Source organism: Podarcis bocagei (genome assembly GCF_964188305.1).
Source record: "Podarcis bocagei genome assembly, chromosome: 1".
Classification (NCBI taxonomy): Eukaryota; Metazoa; Chordata; class Lepidosauria; order Squamata; family Lacertidae; genus Podarcis; species Podarcis bocagei.
In genome coordinates this window covers 90,759,120-90,783,549 of record NC_138125.1, presented here as the reverse complement: position 1 = coordinate 90,783,549, position 24,430 = coordinate 90,759,120, and the positions used below count along the sequence as shown (strand labels likewise).

The window sequence follows — 24,430 nt, the reverse complement described above, 5'->3', positions numbered from 1 at the left end:
TTTCTTTTTTCTGTCTTATAATTTTATTTATTTGGATTTTCAGATTTGGTTTTTCTGCGGTCACATATCGAACATACAACATAAAAACAAGATTCCAAGGAATCTCTTGGACTTCCCTCCTTCCCGTTGTGGATCCTGTTGTTAATCATTTCCTCCTGCATCTTTTATGATAATCCAAATCTTTCACATTTCCAAGTGATATTCTAATCCTACTAACGATTTTAACTGTTTACGATGGTTTTTAAGGCAGCTTATAAATTTCCCCGACTCCTTATCAAAATTGTGCTCTTCCTGATTTCTGATTCCTCCGGTCATTTTAGCCGTTTCAGCATAATCCACCCACTTGATCTGCCAGAGCATCTGTGTTTCATGCAGAAGGTAGTACTGGAAATGATTTCTCTTTGGAAGGCCACTGCCAGTCAGTGTAGACAACCCTAAGCTAGATGGACCAATGGGTCTGATTCGGTATAAGGCAGATTTATATGTAACAGCACACACACACACACACACACACACACACACGTCTCCATGCCTCACTTTCTCTCTCTTTGTCTAAGTGTTGCATCACACAGCTGCATGCACCGCCACCCACATCGCTCCTCACAGAGGTTAATCACGGAGGTGTCACAGTGACTTGGAGTGAGTTGGGGACATGATTTCCACCATCACAATGCGGGTGGTTAATCAGCCTTGTGCATACCCAAAACAGAAAGCCCGGTGTGGAAATAAATGTCATTCTTCAAGAAAGGGCATTCTTCTTCCAAACTTCCTTTGATTTCTTTACAGTGTTTCTGCAAATCTCTGGAAACATTACATTACTCAACGGCTGAGCAGACAGCCACTCCCACTGATAGCACCGTTTAATCTTTTACTACAGCACTTTATGCCTAAAGCCAGCAGTGTCAAGAGTTGTGATGCGGGTCCTGAGACGGGTTTGCTATGTGACCTTGTACAAAGCACTTAAATTCAAAGAGCTTCTGTTCAGAAGGAGATTTTTTTTAAAAAAGAAAGAAGAAGAAGAAGAAGATAATCTTTAAGTCCTGTGCGAGAGTCGTATTATTCATAGTTATTCCAGGGTGGTAGCCCCAGCACATTTCAAAGTAAACGTGGAATCTCTTCAGAATCCTCCTTCATATATTCCCCTCCATTAGCTTTCAGTTTACAAGTTGCTAGCAGATTAAACACTCTCTCAGGTGGTTTCTTTGTTCAGTCAAGGTTTGTATGCGGTAACAACCTGAGCTCTGGAATTTATCCGTTTTTGTTAAACGGATTAAACCATATAACAGGATTTGATTGATTGATTGAAAAAACATATTGCAATAAAAGGCTAATTCTTTAGGGGATTTTGTTTCTCCAAAGAGTGTGGCATAGCTTATTTGCTAGAGTTCTCTGGATATAGTGCAATTATGATTATTAAGTTCCCAGGCTGCCTAGCTAAGTGCTGTAGAAGAATAAAAGCAAAATAAACCCTGCCTATAGCCTTCACAACAATGTAAGTAGAAGGTGGGACTTGATGTTACAAGAAAGATGGGAGTTGTTAGCAACAGTGGAAGTCCTGTGTCCATAATGTACAGTGTTACAAACTTCACTGCTTATAGCCGAGGGCCCTCACGATCTAAAATTAAAAGTTTGGATCAGGAGAAGATAAGAAGAACCATACGGAACAGGCTATAGGCCCATCTAGCTTACTATCCTTATCTCACAATGGCCAACCAGATGCCTATGGGAAGTCTTCAAGCAGGCCATGAGTGCAACACCACTCTCTACACTTGTGAGTCCCAGAAACTGCCATTCAGAGGGACAATGTCCCCTGCCCCCAACAATGGAGGCAGAACATAGTCATCATGGCTAGTAACTGTTGACTGGTAGCTAGTATCTGACCTTTAGAAGACATCTGAAGGCAGCCCTCTTTAGGGAACTTTTTAATGTTTGACATTGTATCACTTATGATGATGATGATGATGTTGGGAGCCACCCAGAGTGGTTGCGGAAACCCAGCCAGATGGGCGGGGTATAAACAAACAAATAATAATAATAATAATAATAATAATAATAATAATAATAATTATTATTATTATTATTATTATTTCTTTAGTGAGCACATGGTGGGCTTGCATCTATTTTTCTGCAGCAACAGAGAATGTGATGGAGGCGAGATATTTCTTTGCTGCCTTCACCACCACATATGAGCGCGTTTCAGGTGTTGTTGGTTGCCATCAAGGAGAGTCTTTCTCCTTCTCTTCATTGCTCTCAGCTCTGGACTATGGAGAGGTGCTTTACCTGTTGGGGTGGGCTTAACACAATCCATAAGCCCCTTGCAACCTGCCCTCCCTATTTCAACCAAACTGTTCCCCTCCAGATACAGGTAGGTAGCCGTGTTGGTCTGCCGTAGTCGAAACAAAATAAAAAAAAATCCTTCCAGTAGCACCTTGTTGTTGTTTAGTCGTGTCCGACTCTTCGTGGCCCCATGGACCAGAGCACGCCAGGCACTCCTGTCTTCCACTGCCTCCCGCAGTTTGGTCAAACTCATGCTGGTAGCTTCGAGAACACTGTCCAACCATCTCGTCCTCTGTCGTCCCCTTCTCCTTGTGCCCTCAATCTTTTGTTGTCTTTGTCCATGGAGTTTTCTTGGCAGGGATACTGGAGTGGCTTGCCAGTTCCTGCTCCAAGTGGATCATGTTTGGTCAAAACTCTCCACTGTGACCTGTCCATCTTGGGTGCCCTGCTTGGCATAGTTCATAGCTTCTCTGAGTTATTCAAGCCCCTTCGCCACGGCAAGGCAGTGATCCATGAAGGGGAGTAGCACCTTAGAGACCAACTAAGTTTGTTATTGGTATGAGCTTTCGTGTGCATGCACACTTCTTCAGACATGCATGCACACGAAGGCACATACCAATAACAAATTTAGTTGGTCTCTAAGGTGCTAGCTACTGGAAGGAATTTTTTAGTTTTGTTGCCCTCCAGCTTTCTTAAAACAAATGCATCAAAAAAAAGGTAGGGGGGCCAATGGGGACAGGACTTGGAAGGTAAAAGTCTAGATCACCACTCAGCAAAATGGGCCCCAAAACAGCAAGGCTAGATTACAACATTTTGAGAGAAGTGAAATGGCGCACTTGACCCCCAAAAGGGGTGGTGGTGTGGGGAGAGAGGGAATGTGAGAGTGTTTAGACTGTTTAGTTGAATACCACTGAAGGGAATCCCATCCCATCCCACCCCCACTTCCCTGTAACCAAGCCCTGCTAAACAGCTGGTCTATCAATACATTTCCATCCAGGCCTCAGGCAACTGTCTGGATAACAGAGTCCCCAGCACCCCTGCAAGAATACTTAAGTCGGTTGTTTCTGATTTAAAGTAAGATAGGATGTTGTGTCTCCCTCTGCTTCTGACCCGCGGGGAACTGCCTTTTTATCACATAATAATGGTTCAAATTGCCATAATCAACTGATAAATTTTGGTGTGATGTTATGATTCAACAAATTCCCAGGCTATTATCTCAACAATAATAGTGTTTTCCCCACTATGATAAAACCCTGAATTTGAATGCGCCCCTCTGCGCCTTTGCTTGTCACACAGAGACAACAGGGACTGGGTAGCTGTTTCATGCAGCAAATTGCACCAGTGTGACTTTTTGTCCTCTCTCTGTGTGTGCAAAAGGCCCCAGATTCATTGAACCTGCCTGAAACCCTGGAGGGAGCTGCCAGTCAGCACAGACCTTACTGCGCTCAGTGGACTGGTGGGTCTGACATGGGCAGCTTCCTATGCTCCTGTGGCATTGTTCTGTTGATGCCTGGGCTATGCCAATACCATGCCAATGTTAACATTTCTCCTGCCAGCCTGGCATTCTACTCTAACAGCACAAGGGAGTTCATGAGTGATCCTTTGCTGCCAGGTGGGTGTAACTTAGGGATGAGATTGCTTTGCTGGCATATGTTTACAGGCAAAGTCAAGGCTGTGCATATTCTGCAGCTGCACCATGAAAGCATGGAATCTGGCAGTGGCCACAGGATTTTTTTTTTAAAAAATATTAAAGCAACTTGCTTAGTTCTGGAGGTGGCAATGATAGATTCTAGAGAGGCATGTGTGTAGGAGATACCTGGGAAAGTCAGCATGAGGGCTGAATAGGGTTTCCATTGGTCTAAGACAGGGGTAGGCAACCTAAGGTCCAGGGGCCGGATATGGCCCAATTGCCTTCTCAATCCGGCCAGTGAACGGTCTGGGAATCAGCGTGTTTTTACATGAGTAGAATTTAAATGCATCTCTGGGTTATTTGTGGGGCATAGGAATTCATTCATATTTTTTTCAAAACATAGTCCGGCCCCCCCACAAGGTCTGAGGGACACACCCATGCTCAAGAGTCTCCTCCAGCACCATAATTCAAAAGCATCAATTCTTCGGCAGTCAGCCTTCTTTATGGTCCGGCTCTCACTTCCATACATCACTACTGCCATCAAAAACCACCAGGAAACCTTCCAGCTGACTGTGCTACTTGTGAGTAGACCAAGAAATCTAAGTAGATCTGAACTAATGAGCTCCTTTTACTTTCCAATCTGCTTCTCCTTTTGTCCTTTTCTTTCCCTGTTTAAAATTCTTAATAAAATTTCATAGTTTGCAACTTGAAGAGTGTATACGATGGTAGACTTTTGGTAATCTCCTTTGTGCATGACCACTGGGTGCATTTTACTGAGAGAAAGTTTGGGAATGTTAAAGAGAAGCAGGATGCCCTTATTACAGGAAGAGCTGTGTACTCCCTGAATAAACTGAGAGGGCTCTGCCTGGGAAATGCAGGGCACATTGTCTCAGGATCCCGGGTTTTGGTATTTAATTGAGTGCCCAAGAATTCCCCATTTGGGGACTGTAAGAATGGAAAGGAAGCTGTGGTGGTAAGTGGATAGTTACGATGCAACTGGCCAACCTTGCAAGGCTGTTGTTGTGCAGCAGTTGTGCAAGGAAGGCCACAAGCAGTTTCTCCTGGCCTCTCCCCCTTCGGTTACTCATCCTAGGTGATGCCCAGCTTTACACACTGCCCTAGAGGGTAAATCCTGCTGATTTCAGGATTGGCCGTCTCCCATGTTTAAGACTGCAGCCTTTGCTTTTCTAAACTGCATTTTCTCTTGCTTTGTGGGCCTAGGCTCAGTCAGCACAGATTTTAGTGAAAGCCAAATAATGTAAATTCCTTAAGTACCAAGCAAGCCTCAGAAGAAGATAGATCCCTTAGTCACTTGGCTGGCAAGATCTTTCTAATCTCATCCTTCTTAAAAGACAGTGGCTGGGGGAGAGTGAACTGCTTTGCATAAACGGGTTTGCTTCTCAGAGCTATTACTCATGCCACCCACACAAACCCCAAAGATTACAGATGTCCCCTAGATTAAGCTTGTTACTATTTTGAGTCGAGAGAGTGAACAAGCTAAGCAAGAGCTCAGGGGAATTTTTAAGTGTTGTCTTGAAACACAAGGAATGGTGTGAAGAGGAGGCAGAAGGGTGGGGGGAACGGAAGAGGCGCAGCAACCGCCCACTCAGAAAATAACATCTTCCACTTCTCTCACACTTATGCCTTCTGAGGATCCCAAAGTGCTTAGCAAACAGAAATGAAGGCAGCCTTTAGGGAAAAGGTGCTAACATAATACAAAGAGTGGGGAGGGAACTACGTTTCCCATGATGCACTAGGCTGACAGGCTTGGCACATCTGAAAGAGGAAAACATCGGGATTTAGTTAGTTAGTTAGTTAGTTAGTTAGTTAGTTAGTTAGTTAGTTAGTTAGTTTGTTGTTGTTGTTGTTGTTGTTGTTGTTGTTGTTGTTGTTGTTGTTGTTGTAGTAGTAGTAGTAGTAGTAGTAGTAGTACTGTATTTCGGTTTTGCTTTTGAAACAGGATACCCCTAATTCCCAACGTTACATCTTTGTATTCATGTCCACTCACTTGTGCTCTCAACTTTGCATCAGCAAATCATTTGCCATCCTTCCATCCCACACTGTTGAATGTGGCTGCCGGATGTTTTCTAAGCAAGGAGCTAGCTGGATATATAGCACAAAGCAAGAATGCATCATGATCAGTTGAGATGTTGTAATAATAGTAGTAGCAGATTGCACAGGGCTTTAAACTGTTTTTAATACTGTGCATTAGTGTTGTAACCTGCCCTGGGACCTTAGTGTGCAGGGTAGGAAAAGAAGAAGAAGAAGAAGAAGAAGAAGAAGAAGAAGAAGAAGAAGAAGAAGAAGAAGAAGAAGAATGTAAAGGTAAAGGACCCCTGACAGTTAAGTCCAGTCACAGACAACTCTGGGGTTGTGGCGCTCATCTCACTTTATTGGCCGAGGGAGCCGGCTTTTGTCTGCAGACAGTTTTTCCGGGTAATGTGGCCAGCATGACTAAGCCGCTTCTGGGGAAACCAGAGCAGCACACGGAAATGTCATTTACCTTCCCGCCGGAGCAGTATCTATTTATCTACTTGCACTTTGACATGCTTTCGAACTGCTAGGTTGGCAGGAGCAGGGACCAAGCAAAGGGAGCTCACCCCGTCGTGGGGATTCGAAACGCCGACCTTCTGATCGGCAAGTCCTAGGCTCTGTGGTTTAGACCACAGCACCACCCGTGTCTAATAATAATAATAATAATAATAATAATAATAATAATAATAATGGAATCATAGAATCTTAGAGTTGGAAGGGACCAAGGGTCATCTAGTCTAAGCCCCTGCAATGCAGGAATCTCAACTAAAGCATCCATGAGAGATGGCCATCCAACCTCCGCTTAATATTCTCCAAGGAAGGAGTGTCCACCACCTCTTGTGGAAGTCTGTTCCACTGCTGAACAGCTCTTACTGTCAGAAAGTTTTTCCAAATGTTTAGTTGGAATATCCATTGCCTTGAGTGCTACCCTCTAGAGCAGGCTTCCTCAACCTTGGCCCTCCAGATGTTTTTGGCCTACAACTCCCATGATTCCTAGCTTGCAGGACCAGTGGTCAGGGATGATGGGAACTGTAGTCTCAAAACATCTGGAGGGCCGAGGCTGAGGAAGCCTGCTCTAGAGCAGGAGAAAACAAACATGCTTCCTCTTCAGAGCCTTTGTCTATGATCTCTGAGAATTCTTGGAGAACAGATGAAGTCCCTATGGACTGGAGGCAGGGAAGAAGAAGAAGACTTCAATTATGGTGAGATCCCATGCTGCAGTAGTACATGTGTGATTAAAGGTCCTGGTGCAGTGATGGCCAAACTTGGCCCTCCAGCTGTTTTGGATTACAATTCCCATCATCCCTGACCGCTGGTCCTGTTAGCTAGGGATGATGGGAGTTGTAGTCCCAAAACAGCTGGAGGGCCAAGTTTGGCCATCACTGTCCTAGAGCATGGTTTGAAGACACATGATGCAGCAGCCTTTCCAAAGCTAAGCAGTTCTGGATCAGGTCAGTCCCCGAAGGGATGATTGCCTTTGAACCTTGGTTTGGATCCAGACTTATGTCCCATTGATTCAGATGGGTCTGTTCCAAGTATGACTAAAACTGGATCCAGCTCTCTGTGCAGCTCTCTACAGATGGGATATAGATGCAATAAATAACAACTGCCCACGAGGGCAGGATGCAATCCGTTCTGCTTACATGGTCACATATTTACAGGCTCACACATACAATGCTCTCCTGAGGATCATACTGAATTGACTCCCAGGCTGCTGAATCGGAAAGGGAAAGAAACCTAGGCTGCATATACACACCATATATTTAAAGCACATCACTTTCTCCCAAGATTCCTGGGAACTGTAGCTCTGGGGGGTAAACTACAGTTCCCAGGACTCTGGGTGGGAAAATGTGCTTTTAAGTGTGCTTTAAATGCACGGTGCATCCGCAGCCCTAGTGGCATTGTGCTGGTGAATAACAATGCTGTGAAAGCAAAACCTTCCTGGCACACTCAATTTGCGGAGATACATTGCACTGTTCAACTCCAGCACTCCCTGCAATATACTACAAGCCCTCCCTCCGCACACATCCTTCCCTGTCCTCATGGCAGGCATGTCACTCGTTAGCAAATAAAGTCCAGAGTGGAACGTCTTGGCACCTTTTTTCGTTGAGATTTATAAGCGTGCAGCATCAACTATACTTGTTTCCTTTCCAACATTGACATTAATGCCTTTTGAAAAGCTCTGGCGGCTTCCGTTGCTCCCCCCCCCCCCAGATCCACGTCAGCTGCCTTTCCCTAATCAAAGTTCTTCCTCTCATTAAATCTCACAGCTTTGTTTCTGATATTCTCTCCACAATTTGTGCTAAGCTAACAGGTTTATAATTGCCTCCTATGATGCATGTCCCTTCTTCTCCAGGCTTGCTGTAATAGTCACATTGCGCCTGCCACTTTGTAGGCTGCAGGAATCTTAACCATCATTGGCAAATGTCTAATGATATCAGCTTTTTCGGCTTCCAGCCCATTGGAAGTTTTTAGCGGGAGAGACTTTGCTTGCCAAATTGGCGTTTCGAAGAAAATGGGCAGCAGTGAGGCTTGGTGTGCAGTGGGGGAAATTTGACAAACCCATGCAAGAGAAGAGCAGGAATGGAAAAAGAGAAGCAGGGATGGGCTTTGGCACGGGGGCAGGATTAAAGCTCTGCGTGACCTGAGGTTTGATCCAGCAACAGGATCTTCCTTATTTATTCACTTACCTGTGCTTTTTGGATGCTACCCATGAACAAACCTTCTCTGGGCAGTTCATGAATTCAACAAACCATAACAAGGAAACCAGCATTATAAGGTTCTTAAGTAGCATAACTTCTTGCCACTTCAGAGAGCTGGGTTCAAGGGAGCTGAACATTGGCTCAAATACAGTCTCCATCAGCCATCAAGAGAAGAAAGATCTGAGAAGGCCCAAGGATAAGTTTGTGCTACCCAATCATCCAAGGTCTGGGCAAGAGGAAGTGGAGAACAAAGAGTTTTTTCTATGGGTAGAAGGCCCACCGGGGACGCGGGTGGCGCTGTGGGTAAAACCTCAGTGCCTAGGACTTGCCGATCGTATGGTCGGCGGTTCAAATCCCTGCGGCGGGGTGAGCTCCCGTCGTTCGGTCCCAGCTCCTGCCCACCTAGCAGTTCGAAAGCACTCTTAAGTGCAAGTAGATAAATAGGGACCACTTTATAGCGGGAAGGTAAACGGCGTTTCCGTGTGCTGCGCTGGTGATGGCTCGCCAGCTGCAGCTTCGTCACGCTGGCCACGTGACCCGGAAGTGTCTTCGGACAGTGCCGGCTCACGGCCTCTAGAGCGAGATGAGCACGCAACCCCAGAATCGGACACAACTAGCCCGCACGGGCAGGGGTACCTTTACCTTTACCTTTAGAAGGCCCACCAAAGAAAGAAAAGTCTGCAAACCAGCACTGGCCTCCAACATATGGTAGAATACAGAATTGGTTGGCATTGATTGGGAGGGTCCTAGCAGGCTGGCATTTGACTTCCACCAACTCGGGGCTCTAATCATCACAGCCCAATGTATAGCGCTTATCCCCAGCAAAGCGTTGTGGTTCCCACGAGCTGGTTGTCATGTGCTTGGGAAGCACTGTGCAAGGGAATGGGACAACCCACTTGCTAATCATGTGACCGCATAATGATATCAAGTGACTGACAGGTAGGTTGTTCCTGGCCTATAGGGATGATGAAAAGCAACAATCTGGCTCACCATGCCCAAAAAAATCCTCACCCCTGTTGTTATGGACAAGGAAAAAGAGCAAGCTATCCTTAGCAACTGCTCTTGCCATCATACTTTGAAAATAGAGTTGATTTCATTGTTTTTAATATTGTTTTTAATGTAACCTTATGATGAAGGGTGGGGAATGAATGAATGAATGAATGAATGAATGAATGATAGAGGTGGGTGGGCTAGATAGACTGAGCCACGAAGCTCAGTGGGTGAGCCAACGACTCAAAGGAATGTGTGTTTCAGGCTCTGGATCCTCCCTACCAGAAGGAACTCTATATGCCTATATTGGAATGAGTATAGGGAGTTCCATACATATCCTTCCCTAAAGCAGATCACAGATCCAGAATTCACATTCCCAGCTACTATATCTTCTCTTTGGACTAAGCTCAAGTGAAGCCTGAGAGGGGAAAGCAGAGGCAAATTCAAATAGAGAGATGCCACCTTCAAAATATATGGGCTCAGCATATTTACATTTTACAGGAAGGAGCCCCTATTTCATGCTCCAGAGCCTTCCAGATCTGAAGGAGGTTTTGATAGTCTTGCCCTCTCAACACAATAAGTAGCAACAAGGGGACATAACTACAGAAGGAGAGTTTATGCACTGCTGCCTTTGCAATCTTGCCACTCACTGAAGTGAAAGAAGCTTTTTCTTCTTAATTTTTTCTCTTTCTCTGATGACCTGCTCGGTTCCCCTCCAGGTAGGATTCAGACCTATTGAACACGGAGGTTCACCTGTCAAAGCATCTCAATTTCTTTTCTGTCCAAGCTAAGCCATGCTTTGTGAACAGATGTTGTGAACCAAAACAAGAAAATAGTCAAGAGGCCTATCACTCCTATGCACTTGGGCACGTGTTTATGAATCACCCTTGTTCCTGAATCTTAGTTCCCAAACAGAGAAAATCCACAATATCTCAGCGGAAATGAATCAAGTCTCTGATACCTGGATCTGGCTGGAGGAGGTGTTGCATGCTAAGTGGGCACAGAATACTGACTGACAGAGGGGAAAGTGATAGAGCAAAGGGAGAGGGAAATGCAACAAGGTGCATGGCTGGCTGGCACGCTGAGCAAGAGCACTCTGCACTGCAACATTTTATTGTAGGTCCCACATGCAGAGGGGGATCTGAAGTTGAGAGAATAATGGCATACTTAAGGACATCTCATGAGTTTGTGGCTCAGGCAAGATGTAAACCAGGGACCTTGAGGCTCACAATGTACCCACTCAGGGAAAGGAAGGAACCACAAGGTTCCCAGATTTTTTTCAATGAATCCAGGGACACTTTTCAACTTCAATGGATTTTGTATGGGGACTGATTTGTAAATCCGGGGACTGTCCCCGGGAAATGAGGATGTCTGGTAACCTTACACAAAGCAGCATTATGGAGTTGCTTTCACTTAAAGCGAAGCCCAAATGTTTCTTTATCTCTACTCCCTTTGCCCAACATGAGTTTTAACAGAAACCATGGGCTTATACATAAAAGCCACCATCCCACACACAGATCTTAAGATACAATCAAGCCAGCTTCTTGGAGGCTGTCGTGTTTCGGACTCCCATAAAACTGAAATCTGAAAATCCTTGCAGCCTTTTTGGCTTGCTTTAGTCGTGAGATTATTTTTTTTAAAATAAAAATAAAAATCTTGCAAAGACAGATGAGAAAGACGCACAGGGAGAAATCTTATTTAGGCTTGTTTGTAAAGAAAATCAAAATAGGATTTGCATCTCTTTATGGGACTAGACAGTGTATTGTATGCAGAAACAGTTCCTGCCTGAAAGTTTGCATTTCCAATCAACAATGCTTTTTTTTTAAGCATTCTTCAATATGCTTCCTGTCCTTCCTTATTATTTCATAATTGGGCAGAGGATGGGGAAGCAGATATGTTCATTCTCAGTATTCAAATTATGGTGGAGATTATTGCCTGATAAAGGCACATATGGAACTCAAAAGGCTGCATATGTCTTTGCCAAGAGAGGCTGGTTCAATGAATCTATTCATCTCTCTTGGAAAGAAGCAATTGGGAAGCTAATACATTATATTTATGGTATAAATAACCTCTGGCAAGGATATTTTGGTGTTACGGTACCTTAATTTCTTATAAATCTCATGGGTGACAGCCTTTTTCGGTGTGTTTGTTATTATGGCCATTCAGGCTTGTTGCTGTTTCTTCTTTTTTTAAAAAAAAGAAACAACATTTCTGCCTTTTGTATTGTGTAGACCTCACCTGCAGAATATTCTATAAACCTAAGAAATTCTGAGTATATGTTCATACTAACATATAGGCATTATATATCAAATCAAAGCATAATCACTAACACCAATATAATCTGACTTGGCAAGAAAGTTCTGGGAGAAAATTAAAGTTCGGCTAGTGAAAATGTTGGGTTATGAATTTCCGTTGCATCCACTTACAATTCTATTAAATTATTTGGAAAGGTCAATAAAGAAAGAACATAAAGAAATGATTTCATATTTGCTAGCAGCTACCAGAATTTTATATGCTGGCAAATGGAGGTGGGCAATAGTCCCAAACAGTTAAAGAATGGCATGATAAAATATGGGACTATAATGATGATGATGAGGATGATGATGATAATAATAATAATAATAATAATAATAATAATAATAATAATTTATAGTCCGTCCATCTGGTGACTATGTGGTGATGGCAGAATTAATGCATTACCTAAGATTTGAGGGCTGTGATTATAGGCTTAACATGTTCATGTTAAGAAGGAACAATTTTTTGGAGTATTGTAGAGTATATGGAATCTGAGTGTTAATTATGGATTTTCAATGTTCTAAGGAGAATGATAATTGGAACTCATCTGTATAACATTTTCTTCTTTCCTGTTGCTGTTATTGCTGTTCCTATCACATATATGATTGGCTGTTGAAGAAAAAAATATATGTCTCATAAATAATAGTAATAATAACAATGTTTCGTGTGCATTGAGATTCACATCAAATACCTTCCTCAAAAGTCCACCTCAGGCATCCTTTGTGGTGGCCCTGCAGATGTGGAATCCTCTACTTTCAGAGCTGCATCTGGTTACTATGCCCCATTGATTTCAGGAGACTCTGAAAACATACCTTCCAGGCGTGAGGTTGTTGTTGTTGTTTGTTTCTCTTGCAACCTTTGCCAATATATTGCCCTCCAGCTATTTTGGACTACAACTCCTATCAACCTCAGCCAGCACAGTTGGAATCTAAAACATCTGGAACACACCTAAAAATAATACTAATAAATACATAATAATAAATCAAAAAGCAAGTGTTTGAGGGCCAAGCTATGTTATGTTTTTATTATTATGAGCCTTTGGGAGATATTTTAAGTTAAGTATGGAGGTGGGGAGCAGCTTTCCTTTAGACTGCAGAGCATGGTGAGGGAGGTTTAACGCTTCTCAAGGGAATGAGGGCTCTGGCAGGGTACTAGAGCCTTCCCGACTTCTTCCTGGCAGGGGCTAGAGAGGGTCTCAAATTTTGGCCTTGCACAGGGTTCGCCCCCGCTGCATTGGACTTGAACTTGTGGGATCAAAGCTGGGTTGGTTTCCATCCATGATCATGGCCAGGAAGGGAGGGAATAAATATCCCTTTCCTGTGCACTTAATGCAAATGGAGGGGGAGCCTTCCATGCCTAATTATTCTAAAATCCAGCAATGTGTGTTTTGACCCTAAGACTGTCATCATATAATCATATACCCACTTACAAAGGAGTAAGCTCCACTGTACTCAATGGGACTTACTTTTGAGTAGACAGGCATACAATTGTGCTGCCATTGTCTTAAGGCTTCAGTGCTCTCTAAAGCAGACTGTTTGCTTTAACGCTGATTATAATCTCTACATACACACACACAAAGCCACGCTTCATAGATTCCATCTTTCCTGGACTAGCGCAGAAAGATAAACAGTTTGTGTACCTCTATAAAGATGAATTATGCAGGATACGCAAGGGGAATAGTTGCATGCATCTTCAGAAGAGTGGCTTTCTAAACATATAAAAAAGAAATAAAATTCCACAAGGTGTAATTTGTCTGGCAGAGGGGGAAATATGTGTATTTAAACAGAGAGGGTTTTTTGTTTGTTTGTTTTGTTTTTAAATCATCTTAAGGCATTTTGCTGAAACCATCAATTACAGAAGTCACCACCAAGGACTGTGTCTCACTGGTCATTTATCCTCTGGCTAACAGAGTATACTGCAAATCAGCACTCTGGTTCTGTGCAGCGATTAGGTACAAGAGTGACACTGGCAGGAAAGAGGAACAATGGGGGTTGCTTTACACAGGGTCCGACCCATTGGCCCAGCAAACTCAGTGTTGCAAACACAAACTGGCAGCAGCTCTCCAGGGTTTCACCATTTCCATTCTTACGTGGAGATGCCATGGATTGAACCTGGGACCTTAAGCACACATAATAACAATAACCAATGCTCTCTATGGACACCTCAGCACCAGGACCTAGCCCAAGAACTGCAACAGCGGCCTCCGGAGCTCCCACCAAATCCCTTGCATGTCATGTTTGTACCTTTGTTTGCACCTATCTCCAAAGAGATTCTGACTTGCCCAAACCACAGAAGCTTGTACAAATGTATGCCAGTGTCAGGGCCCAGCCTTGGGCAGCAGTCAGATGTGACTCAGAGCTAAAGAACATACAAGAGCCTGTTTTTTGGTTTTGTTTACTCAAATTATTATCTCAAACAGGAACTCTTCTTGTCTAAAAAGACTCAATGGCCAACCAACTGCCACTCAATCCAGAGAATGATAATGTTGAATCACTCAGAATAATGTTCCAATCACTGTTCTGTGACTCACCACATGGGGACAGCTGCCAAAGAGCCATTTCTAGTTATAGCCCTGGTAGAGACTTACAGCTGGCCAAAACAAATATTGGACAACACAGTACCAGGACTTCACAACCAGCAACAAGATCTAGGTAACCACCAGGGCTTTCCCCCCCAGCTGGGCACTTCAGTTTTTCTAGATACCATTCTCACTGCTGGACAAACTGAAGTCACGCAAGATCCCTTCTGTTTCCATTCCTCACTATGAATCTCTCTGCCAAACTCTTTATGTTTGAGATGCTGCATGAGTATGAGGCATCTTCACTACCCATGTGAGATGCTGAATTTTTCTTATTAGGCCGCAAGACATGCTCCATCCAATGCCGTTACAATAGACTCAAGGCTCTACTAAAATGCTGACGACTAAAATGCCTTTTCCTTTCTTCCTTAGGAGACCTTAACATTTACACTCACAGTATAGCAAAGTCAGCTCTGGATTCCACACAGTGATGTAAGAGAAACTACAGCAAATCCTGATTCCAGCCCATTTTTTGGTACAGCCTCACAAACTAAGCTAGGAAATATATGTCATTCCTTATTACTTTACATTACTCTTACATTAAACATTAGCAGCAGGATTACCCCAAAAAAGTAAATGCTAATTTCATGAGTTTGGGATGACAGGAGTGCCTGACGTGCTCTGGTCCATGGGGTCACGAAGAGTTGGACACTACTAAACGACTAAACAACAACAACAACAGAATTTTTACTACTAAATGCAACATTTGCTGTACTAAGGATGGAGTTGGTGCATGGCACTAAGAATCCAGTTAAGGTAAAACATTTCCACTCAAGCCAACCTCCGTTCTAGTAAAAGGGCAGGATTGGGACTGCAGCAGAACTAAAGAGATCTTCCAGCAGATTCTGAACCTACCTGGTATAAGTACATTGCATTCCCCCTCCTGTTCTGCCAATTTGCTGCAGTGCCTGTGCATTTTATGTGCAGGACTGTAGTTAACCTTTCTCAGTTTCTGTTTTTAAAATATATGTATTGTACTGTGACCTTCTTACATTTTTATTTGTTGGAGGGAAAGTATTTTTGTCTTTCACATAAAGCGGAGCCTGTACTAGTGGATTTCTGCAATTTGGTATTAGCCAATGTGCAGCTGATCTTTGAGAGCTGCAGTGAGCCACAGGTTGGATGCTTGGTGTATGAATAAGTGGTTGAACCCTGGATGTGTATCAGTGTGCAACTGAGCACAAGTATTCTGGGTGACAGGAGTGTAATCATCAGAGTGATTGCTATTTTGGTGCCTGCATGGTGTCAGGCCAGGAACCAGTTTTATACTACACAAAGCATTCATCACCCCTGCTTGTTATTTTGGATCTATGTCTGCAAATAGCAAAGCTCAAGTTCTAATTGCTACTAAGCGTATGATGGAAGAGTGTTTTGCCACTGGTTCATTTACCATTACTGGAAGACATGAAAGACCATCTCATCCAAACCTCTCACCATAGACACACACACACACACACACACACACACACACACACACACACACACTGTTGGAAGGCTGAACCATCCACTCAAACCATCCACTGGTTAAACCATACAACTGAAACCACAGTGGCCCACCAGAATTGGAAGCATAAGTTAGCCATCTGATGTTCCACAGAGAACTTTTCAGAATGCTACACGTAGAAGCATTCTTCTCAGTCTTCCTTTCAACTATAGCATTGTGTGTGTGTTAACAACATTAGCACCACTGTTCTTTCAATAATACTTTATCACTGAACAGGCTTTACCATTCTCAACTTGTTCAGCATTTTGACTGGCCATGGTGAGTCCTTTTGCTGGCTCAAAACTGAGACTCAGAGATAAAGATGCCCAAGTCCAACCTATGAAATATTGTATGAGAACAGAGGCAAATTCAGGGTCTTCATTGTCTGGTTCCAAGGTGCCAGCCTGACTCTACAGAGATAAATCCTATATTCTGACTCTGCATTACAGATATTACCACATCACTTTATTTCATGAAAGCATCTAATGTGGCCTCACAAATACTACACAACCATTCATGATCAAGGCTACAGGATATCCATGTTAAAACAATGTTTGTGATACAGCACGGAGTAGCTCCAGCTATTTTAATAATGCTGAAACATGTGCAACTGTGTAACAGATTGTGGTCAATGAACACAATTTAGTGGAAACATCTGCTCTGAGCATATTACAATCAAACAGGAGTTGCACAATAACATAGTGTGTATGTATGTATGTATGTATGTATGTATGTATGTCTAAAGGCTATGAAAAAGACACTGCACTCCAAATGTGTCCAGTGTATTTGATTGTGATGGGTGAGCCCTCACACCAAAAATGAAAGTTTAGAAGTTTTGTTGCACAATTTCAATTGCTCATCATTCCTAATGAATCATTATGTCATCGTGCTTTCTAAATACACTTCCTAGAAAAGTGTGCTGCTGTTTGTTTGTTTTTTTAAAAAAACTAATTGCTTTAAATTACTTAGCTGTTTGTTTACTTTTGCCTTATTTTGTAATCTTTAAACATCTGCTAGCTGAGCAGTGCTGAAATTCAAGCTTTCAGGATGTCCACACATTTTTAGCATTTCAGAAGTTAGCCAATCTGAGACAAGCTTGTTTAATTCATTAATTTGACACACTGTGATCTTTCAGCCAGGTATCAAAGATGACATTACTTTCATTATGCACAATATTTTCTAACACATGAAATCGCACAAGCTTGGATACAAACTTAGACATACTTGGAGTGTAGACCCATTCAAATACATAAACTTCAATTAGTCAAGACTAACTTCCAATTCAACTGATTTCAATGGGTCTACTCTGACCAAATCTGGATCACACCGAACTTAGAAAGTCTGAAAGATTTCCAAAACACTTGAAATGAAATGCTATCTGGGGGAAGCTGTATAGTCCACTTTTCTCCACCAAGTTGCAAACCATCAGTCAAACAAAAGCGATGCCTCTGCTGTTTGGAAAGTCAAGCAACAAAACATAACACCAAATCAGCAGTAGGAAGGCAATAACAGTGTAACTCTGAGCAATACTTGCCTATGTCCAAATCAGCAGTAGGAAGGCAATAACAGTGTAACTCTGAGCAATACTTGCCTATGTCCATGTAACTTTGCATGTGGAATGCTATTGACACAGAAAGACAATCCATCTACCAGAACTTAAAGCAAGGAATGGCTAGCATCTTCAGGGCTGACCATAAAAGGCGGCTCACAGACCCTTCACAAGTGCATTAAACTGTATTGCTTTCACTCATCATTTCTTTCACTCCTCGGTTGCATGGAAGAGTAATGCCTGACCTGGCACAAACTACCAGGAATGTAATTAAACTTCACCAGCAGAACAGCTACATATGTGGAGCTTAATATTTCTGGATTTCTTCTTCTTCTTTTTTAAATTGTACTTTATGTTTACTACTGCTTATGCAGAAAAGGAGGCGGGTGGTCCTGGACACTTGTTGTGATACTTTTTTTTGGAGGGGTTTGTCTACTCATGTTTGTGATTGGTGTATGCACCTGTGTGCTTTTGGTCCTGGGCCCACTGTGTTGCAGTACTTTCCAGTCCTCTTTCATCAAAAGTTACCAAGTTGGGGCATTGTGCCCCCTGACTGCTCCACTCTCCTTTTCTCTCTCTCGAAACTTCACTACAGATACAGATAAATGGAACACCCCAGGCAGCTGTGTGAATGTGTGGAGAGAGGGGGCGGGGAGCCTTTCCAGCTTGGGTGGAGAATCAGTGAGGAGATGGGTGGGGTGGGGAGGAGGGGCAAGTGCTATTTTGGAGGTGTAGGAAAGTCTGGCTTTGTAGGAAGTCTCTCTCAGGTGAATGTAAACATATATGTGCATAAACACACACACTCACCTGCTCTGGGCCCTGAAAGCAGATCCTGCAGAGCGGTGTCCTCATGCCACTGTCCAAACTGCTCCCCAGGGAATACCGATCTTCCGCCTTCCCTTTGCAGAAGTCCTCGGAGGAGGCGCTGCTCATCATAGACATGGGCTGCTCTCCCTCTCCTCCAGGACTTCCCCACTCCTCTTCTGGAGGGCTCGTTGCCCCCCCTCCCCCTCCTCCTCCTCCACCACCACCCCCGGCAGTCGGCGCTCTCCAAGGTCCCCTTCGCCCTCCATAGAGCGTGGTCAGCGTGTTGTTGTTAGAAGCCTGCAAGCTCAAGGCTTGGTCTCCACTGTTCATGGGAGGGAGAGGCGGCGGCGAGGGCGGAGGGGGCGCGGGGGGTCTCCTCAGGAGGAAGACCTTCAGGTCATTGAACAACATGCGGCAGCGGCACTTGAGGAGACCCTGGTGGCGCAACATCTGTCTGGGGATCAGCAATCCGCAGCAACAGTACCATAAAACGATCGCACCGGTTGGTATTAACATGTGCCTTCCCTTCCAGACAGGCACGGGTGGGAAAAATGGGGCCGGTAGGGGGCACCCAAGAGCAAGAGGGCTGGATTGGTTAATTTCCGTTTCCTTTTCCCTGCTCCCACCCAAATTCACTGATACATATATAAGAGCTAGCTAAATAACAAAAGTGGAATTTGTAGGAAGATCTTTCGGATATGTCACAGCAACCCCGTTTTAAACACACACACACATACACAACAGTCATGAGGTTTCCTTTTAAAACAACAACCACAAAACATTGATTTCAAGCTCCTCCTTCTCACATCTCCTTTTTTAAAATGAGCAATTCCACAATTCCTTTTTAAAAAGTTAAAATGAAATAGTTATGGAAAGAAGCCTTATCCACTCCAAGTGCTGGGTAGGATAGTTCGGAAAATGTGGTGGAAACTGTTAACAATTGGTAACTCCAAAAAAAGGAGGAAGTGGAAGAGGAATTCAAGTCACCAGAAGGTGTGGAGAAAATAAATATATATGTGTATATAGTTTTTTCCAACAGTATTTGGCATGTCAAGTATTTCTCCTTATTACTATTTTTATTTAGTTGGAACGTTTTAAAAATGTGTCTCTGACAGAATATCAGCAGAGCAGATCATTAATAAAATGCAAAATTAGTTCTTGTTTCTATCATCATAATCATTATTAATAGTAATATCAAAACTGATTTCATTGAAAAAAGATGCACACATTTCTTGGGGAAGAGGGGAAAACACACCCTCGATGTGAAATCCTCACCGATTACTTGAAATGTTACTTTATTAAAATATTCTCAATAGAAAATTTGAAAGTCCTGAAAGGAAGTGAGTATTAAATGAGGTTAATTTTTTATATACCCAAATTCACTGGATTATGTTTTCACTCCCCGTTCCAGGAACTGTCTGGACCACACTCACGCATACACACATTATTATTATTATTATTATTATTATTATTATTATTATTATTAAGGAGGGGACGTGGATCTTAGTAATTCCTCAAATGGTTTTCCCTCTTAGACTTTGGGGAGGAAAACAAATCCGTAGAAAACGGTTCTATCCTTTTCGCACGAAATTGACCAAGAGAACGTGGATCTTACATTGTCACGTTTCCTTTCCCCTTTCACAAAATAGGGACGTCATCAAACGCATTGACAGCCTGTACAGACCATTGTGGCTGACGCGGAGGAAAAGGTGCGTTCAGCAGATGCAGGGATCTCCTTTTGATGCATAAGGCTCCTTCTTTTCCGCCGCTACAACCGTCTCCAGTTTCATCTTCCTCTTCCCCTGTCCTCCTCCTCCTCCTCCTTCTCCTCCTCTTTCTCTGACTGTTGTTTTCGCTCAATGGCATTGACGCTTAACCATTGCAAGTCTTTAAAATAAAAAGAGGTGGGGGTGGGGGACCCCACACGTAGATAGTATCCTCGGCTTTGGGTAGGGGAAAAAAAATGAAAGCAGGCTTGTTAGGAATACGATGTGCCAGATCGAGAAGGGAAAAAAGCGAAGAGTGGGGGTATTTTGCTTGAAGCTCCTAGCGTCTGGGCAGCGATCAGCTTCTCCCTTTCACCAGCCTCCCCTCAGCTCTCTCCCATCCGGCTTTCAGTGATGATGTGGCTGTTGCTACCTCCATGGGATGCAATGGGAAAGGAGGATAGTTTTGCAGTGCAAATGGGGATGTTGAGGAAGGGCGGGAGCGAGGAAGGATGGGTGGAACGTGATTCTCTCTCCTCCTCCTCCTGCTGCTGCTCAGCCCTTAAATAAATAAAGCCAAGACAGAAAAGCGGCGGCGGGGGGAAAGAGCGAGCGAGCGAGCGAGCGGGAGAGGGAGGATAAATTCAGGTTGTTGCCCAGCCTTGCTTCTCTCCGCCTCCAGGGCCGGCAGTCGCTGTCAATAAACCGTTTGGGTGGGGGAAGGAAAGGTCTTGCTTAGCATAGAAAATATGCCAGGGAAGCTGGCGGAAGCAGCGGCGGAGGGGGCTGGTCAGAGTGCTGCTGCAGTTTCAGCACCAAAAGGCTCTGGACAGCTCCCTTGCCCAGCTTGGCGCGCTACTGGGGAACTGACGCAACTAGCAGAGGGATCCGAAGAGTATGGGGGGTGGGGGAAGGGGGAGAGAGAGAGAGGGTGGGGTGCTCGTGTGAGAGAGGGGGCGGGGGGAGAGACTAAGTGCTACGGAACTGTGAGCCGCCTTGTGTTAGCTTCCACCCTCCCCAGCAATAAATTAGGTCCTGCGAGTATTATGTTGATATGGTGAGGCTACTGTTTCCTTTGCTGCCTGCCTGTTCGTCTGCTCCGTGTGTGTGTGTAAAAAAGAGACGGTGTCTGTGGGTAAGCTGTAAAAGCGTGTGTCCCTGTATGTTTGTGCGTGGGAATTGCCTGCCTTCCACTTTTCCGCGTGAACGTGGAAGGGTGATCACTGTGCGCGTCTCGTGGGAAGGCAAAGGTAGCTCCTATTCCGCACGCCGTATCTATGCATCTGCAAGTGTGCCATACATCTCTAAGAACGATCTCTACGTGGTTGTCTGTGTACAGAGGAGTGTGTGTCTGTGGCGCTGCTTCTGTTTTCTGGAAGCTGTGCTTTACGTGCGTGCACCTGTGAGTATTAGGAACACATTTTCTTTGTCTGTGTCGTTGGAATGTTGTGAGAGTAGGAACTGATCTCTCACCTGCACAGCTATTTTATGTATATAAGGTCTAGTATCCTTTTTATCTGCTTTTCGGGAGAGGGGGTTGTTTTATTAGTTTATCTGCTTAACAAAGTGCAGTCATAAAGTGCAGATATCTGAAGGACAGCAACTCAATTTGAGCCAGGGTCTTTGGGAAACTAGTGTGGGTGCCTTGAATGAGGAAGCTATGCTTCTATATATCTGTTTTTATTTGTGTGTGTTTAAGTGGAGAAAGTGTGTTTCGTTTCTCTGCATAATATGAGGACTTTCACCCTGTCCCATCAGAATGCTTGTATTATTAACAGCACACATGTGACTTGATGACCCCTGTTCTCAAGTGGCATGGCATAATTTTGATCATGTTTCCTCGTGAAACTTAACACACACAATAGCAGAGCCTCCAAGAACAACAGCCACTGATCATCTTCAGGAATACTTTCCCCGCACACGGGAAATATTAGCTCACTTCACACATGAAGGGTTTCAGGTCACTTAGAATGAGATGATTTAAACAAATATATTACATGTTTTGGCACATCAAGTGATCTATTCTACTGCTTGAGTTTAGTTGCTACTTCCAACAGGCTTCACTGAGGTATCAGAAATGAATGGGTTGTAATTTTAGGGCAAAGTCAGTACGGTCAGTAAAGTGAGTTGTGGGTTGATGGGTCAAGGCTTGGTGGGCCAAATCAGACCTGCAGGCTACTAGTTCACCACCTGTTCTAGAATATGTGTAATCCTGCATGCAGTTCAGAAGATTTCAAAGAGGGTAGTGGGTAATCTGGTTCTTCTGAGACACCCCCCCCCCGAGATTAATTAGCTGCAGAAGATTTGATGGCTTACAAGTATGAATATCTATATTTTCATTAATGCCGGGAGATGCTTTGCTCATTAAGAAATATATTAATTGTGTCCCATTGTGTTGTTCTCTTGAATACATTCCATCATCACATACCATGGTGGCAGTGTGAATATATGTGAGACAGCTCTATCATCTTAGTATGGTGCTGATTAAAGTATCATGGCTGCAAAGGATGCATGTGCTATATTTACACTCTACCTTGTTACAAAAGGTACACAAGGTAGCTCACATAAAATCAATATAAAACAATCAATCAATATAAAAATGCGACCTAAAAAAAACAGTAACAGAAACAAGCCAAGATGCAAAACTAAAAACCAAGTAGGGGAATACACAATAAAATCAAGATTGTAACAAAATCCACTTAAATAAATTCATATTTATCACACACCTAAAAGCAGGCCACGAGGGCTCCATAACCATATTCATTTCTCAGGTATCTATACGCTGTTTCTCAGCCAGCAGTGTACCTTGAAGAGTAACTTCTGCAGTGAAATGTAAGCCTCAGGCATGTTCATATGGAGGGATATGGTTCAGAGATATTCTGGTTGCAAACCATTTAGAGGTTTAAGCCATAACATTCAAGTGAGTATGGACATGCACTGCCAACCAGTGAAGCCAACAGAGGAATGATGTAATGTGGTATGAAGGGGTAGCTACTGATAGAATCCTGGAAGATGCACTTTGGACTTGCTGAAGTTTCTGGGCTGTTTTCAAGGCTAGCCTTTTGTAAAGTGTACCTAAATGACTGAGGACAAGCCTGATGGAGAACTCATCTGGCTTTCTGTATATTAATTTGGCATTTGGATTGTCCTTGGACATTATTTAGCCCTGCCCAGGCAGTTCTGCTAGTCACATGCACACCACAGCTGGTTGTAGGTTTGCATTGCAAGATGTGGCCTTGCTTTGCCTCAAACCCTTTTAGGAGGCTAGATCATGGGAAGCCAGAACAAGTCCTCTTCAGCGCTGGTGCTTAAGCCTCCAAGGAGGTCCAATGGCCAAACATATCTCCTTTTTATGTTTAACACTGTAGAAACTTATTTTGCTAGGACTTCCATTTGACAATTTGACTGCTGCTGGTGGTGTTAAATCACTGATGCTTTTAAACTTAGTGTGTGTGTGAGTTAACATGGTGTTCTGTATCAGTGTTTTATATCAATTATTCCTGAAAACAGATAAGCAATGCTGCAGATATACACCTATCTGCACATGGAAAATCCCACAGAGATTGTTCATATACATGTAAGGCACACTCACAGATTGCAGTCAGTTCCTGCTTGTGGGCTTCTCATGGGCATCTGGTTGGCTACTGTTGGATAAGAATGGTGGACTATATGGGCCCTTGGCCTGATCCAGCAGGGCTCGTCTTATATAGGGTTGTGGAGTCATTTGAATGCCCCCCTACAGTTCTCTTGTACTTAGGGGTGTCCAGATAACTCCTTGCCTGTATACACATACTTACTTGCCAGCTTCCTTATGTGCTCTTATGCAGAAAAATGGTCTCTGAATAAGTGTTGAGAAACCCTCAGCAGTTTAGGGCTTGGTCACTTGCCTCTCACTACTCCAAGAAGCAAAAATCCCATCACCAATGAACAATGCAGGTAAGATTCAAATGTCACTCAGCTGTGATACTGGGCCAGGTCTCCCTTTGTGATACAAATAATCAATAGGCTTTGGTGAGAAGCAGCATGAAGTGCAGTGGAAGTTTCTTCATTCTTCCCTAATGAAGGGTGGAGAGGGGTGGATCCAATTACTCAGCACAGCCAAATGAAAACAGCACGTGCAATTAATTTGCCACAAATAAGTTACACTTCAAACCACTGTAAAGTGTTAAACACTTTATCACTGAGAGTTGATGTGCCATGGAAAATCAAGGTTTTGTCTTTCACAAAAGACCAAAAAACCAACCCTACGGAAATATATTAAGGATTCTATAAGTTGCAGTTTTTGACTGTAAAACAGTTATTTGATTAAAAACAAAATAATATATAAAGGGTTGTCACATGGAGGATGGAACAAGCTTGTTTTCTCCTGCTCTGGAGGG

The 24,430-nt window shown here is 43.5% G+C and overlaps 1 protein-coding gene across 2 annotated transcripts in view; it reads right to left on the bottom strand.

Moving 5' to 3' along the window:
• Positions 1-20,862, bottom strand: part of MARCHF4 (membrane associated ring-CH-type finger 4) — a 121,287-nt gene extending 100,425 nt beyond the window's left edge. For both annotated transcript variants that reach the window (XM_081197284.1, XM_081197285.1), the window contains exon 1: positions 18,346-20,862. In XM_081197284.1, coding sequence (XP_081053410.1) covers positions 18,346-18,861 — 516 coding nt within the window. In that variant the 5' untranslated portion in view covers positions 18,862-20,862. The remainder of the gene's footprint in view (positions 1-18,345) is intronic.
• Between the last annotated feature and the right edge of the window lie 3,568 nt (positions 20,863-24,430).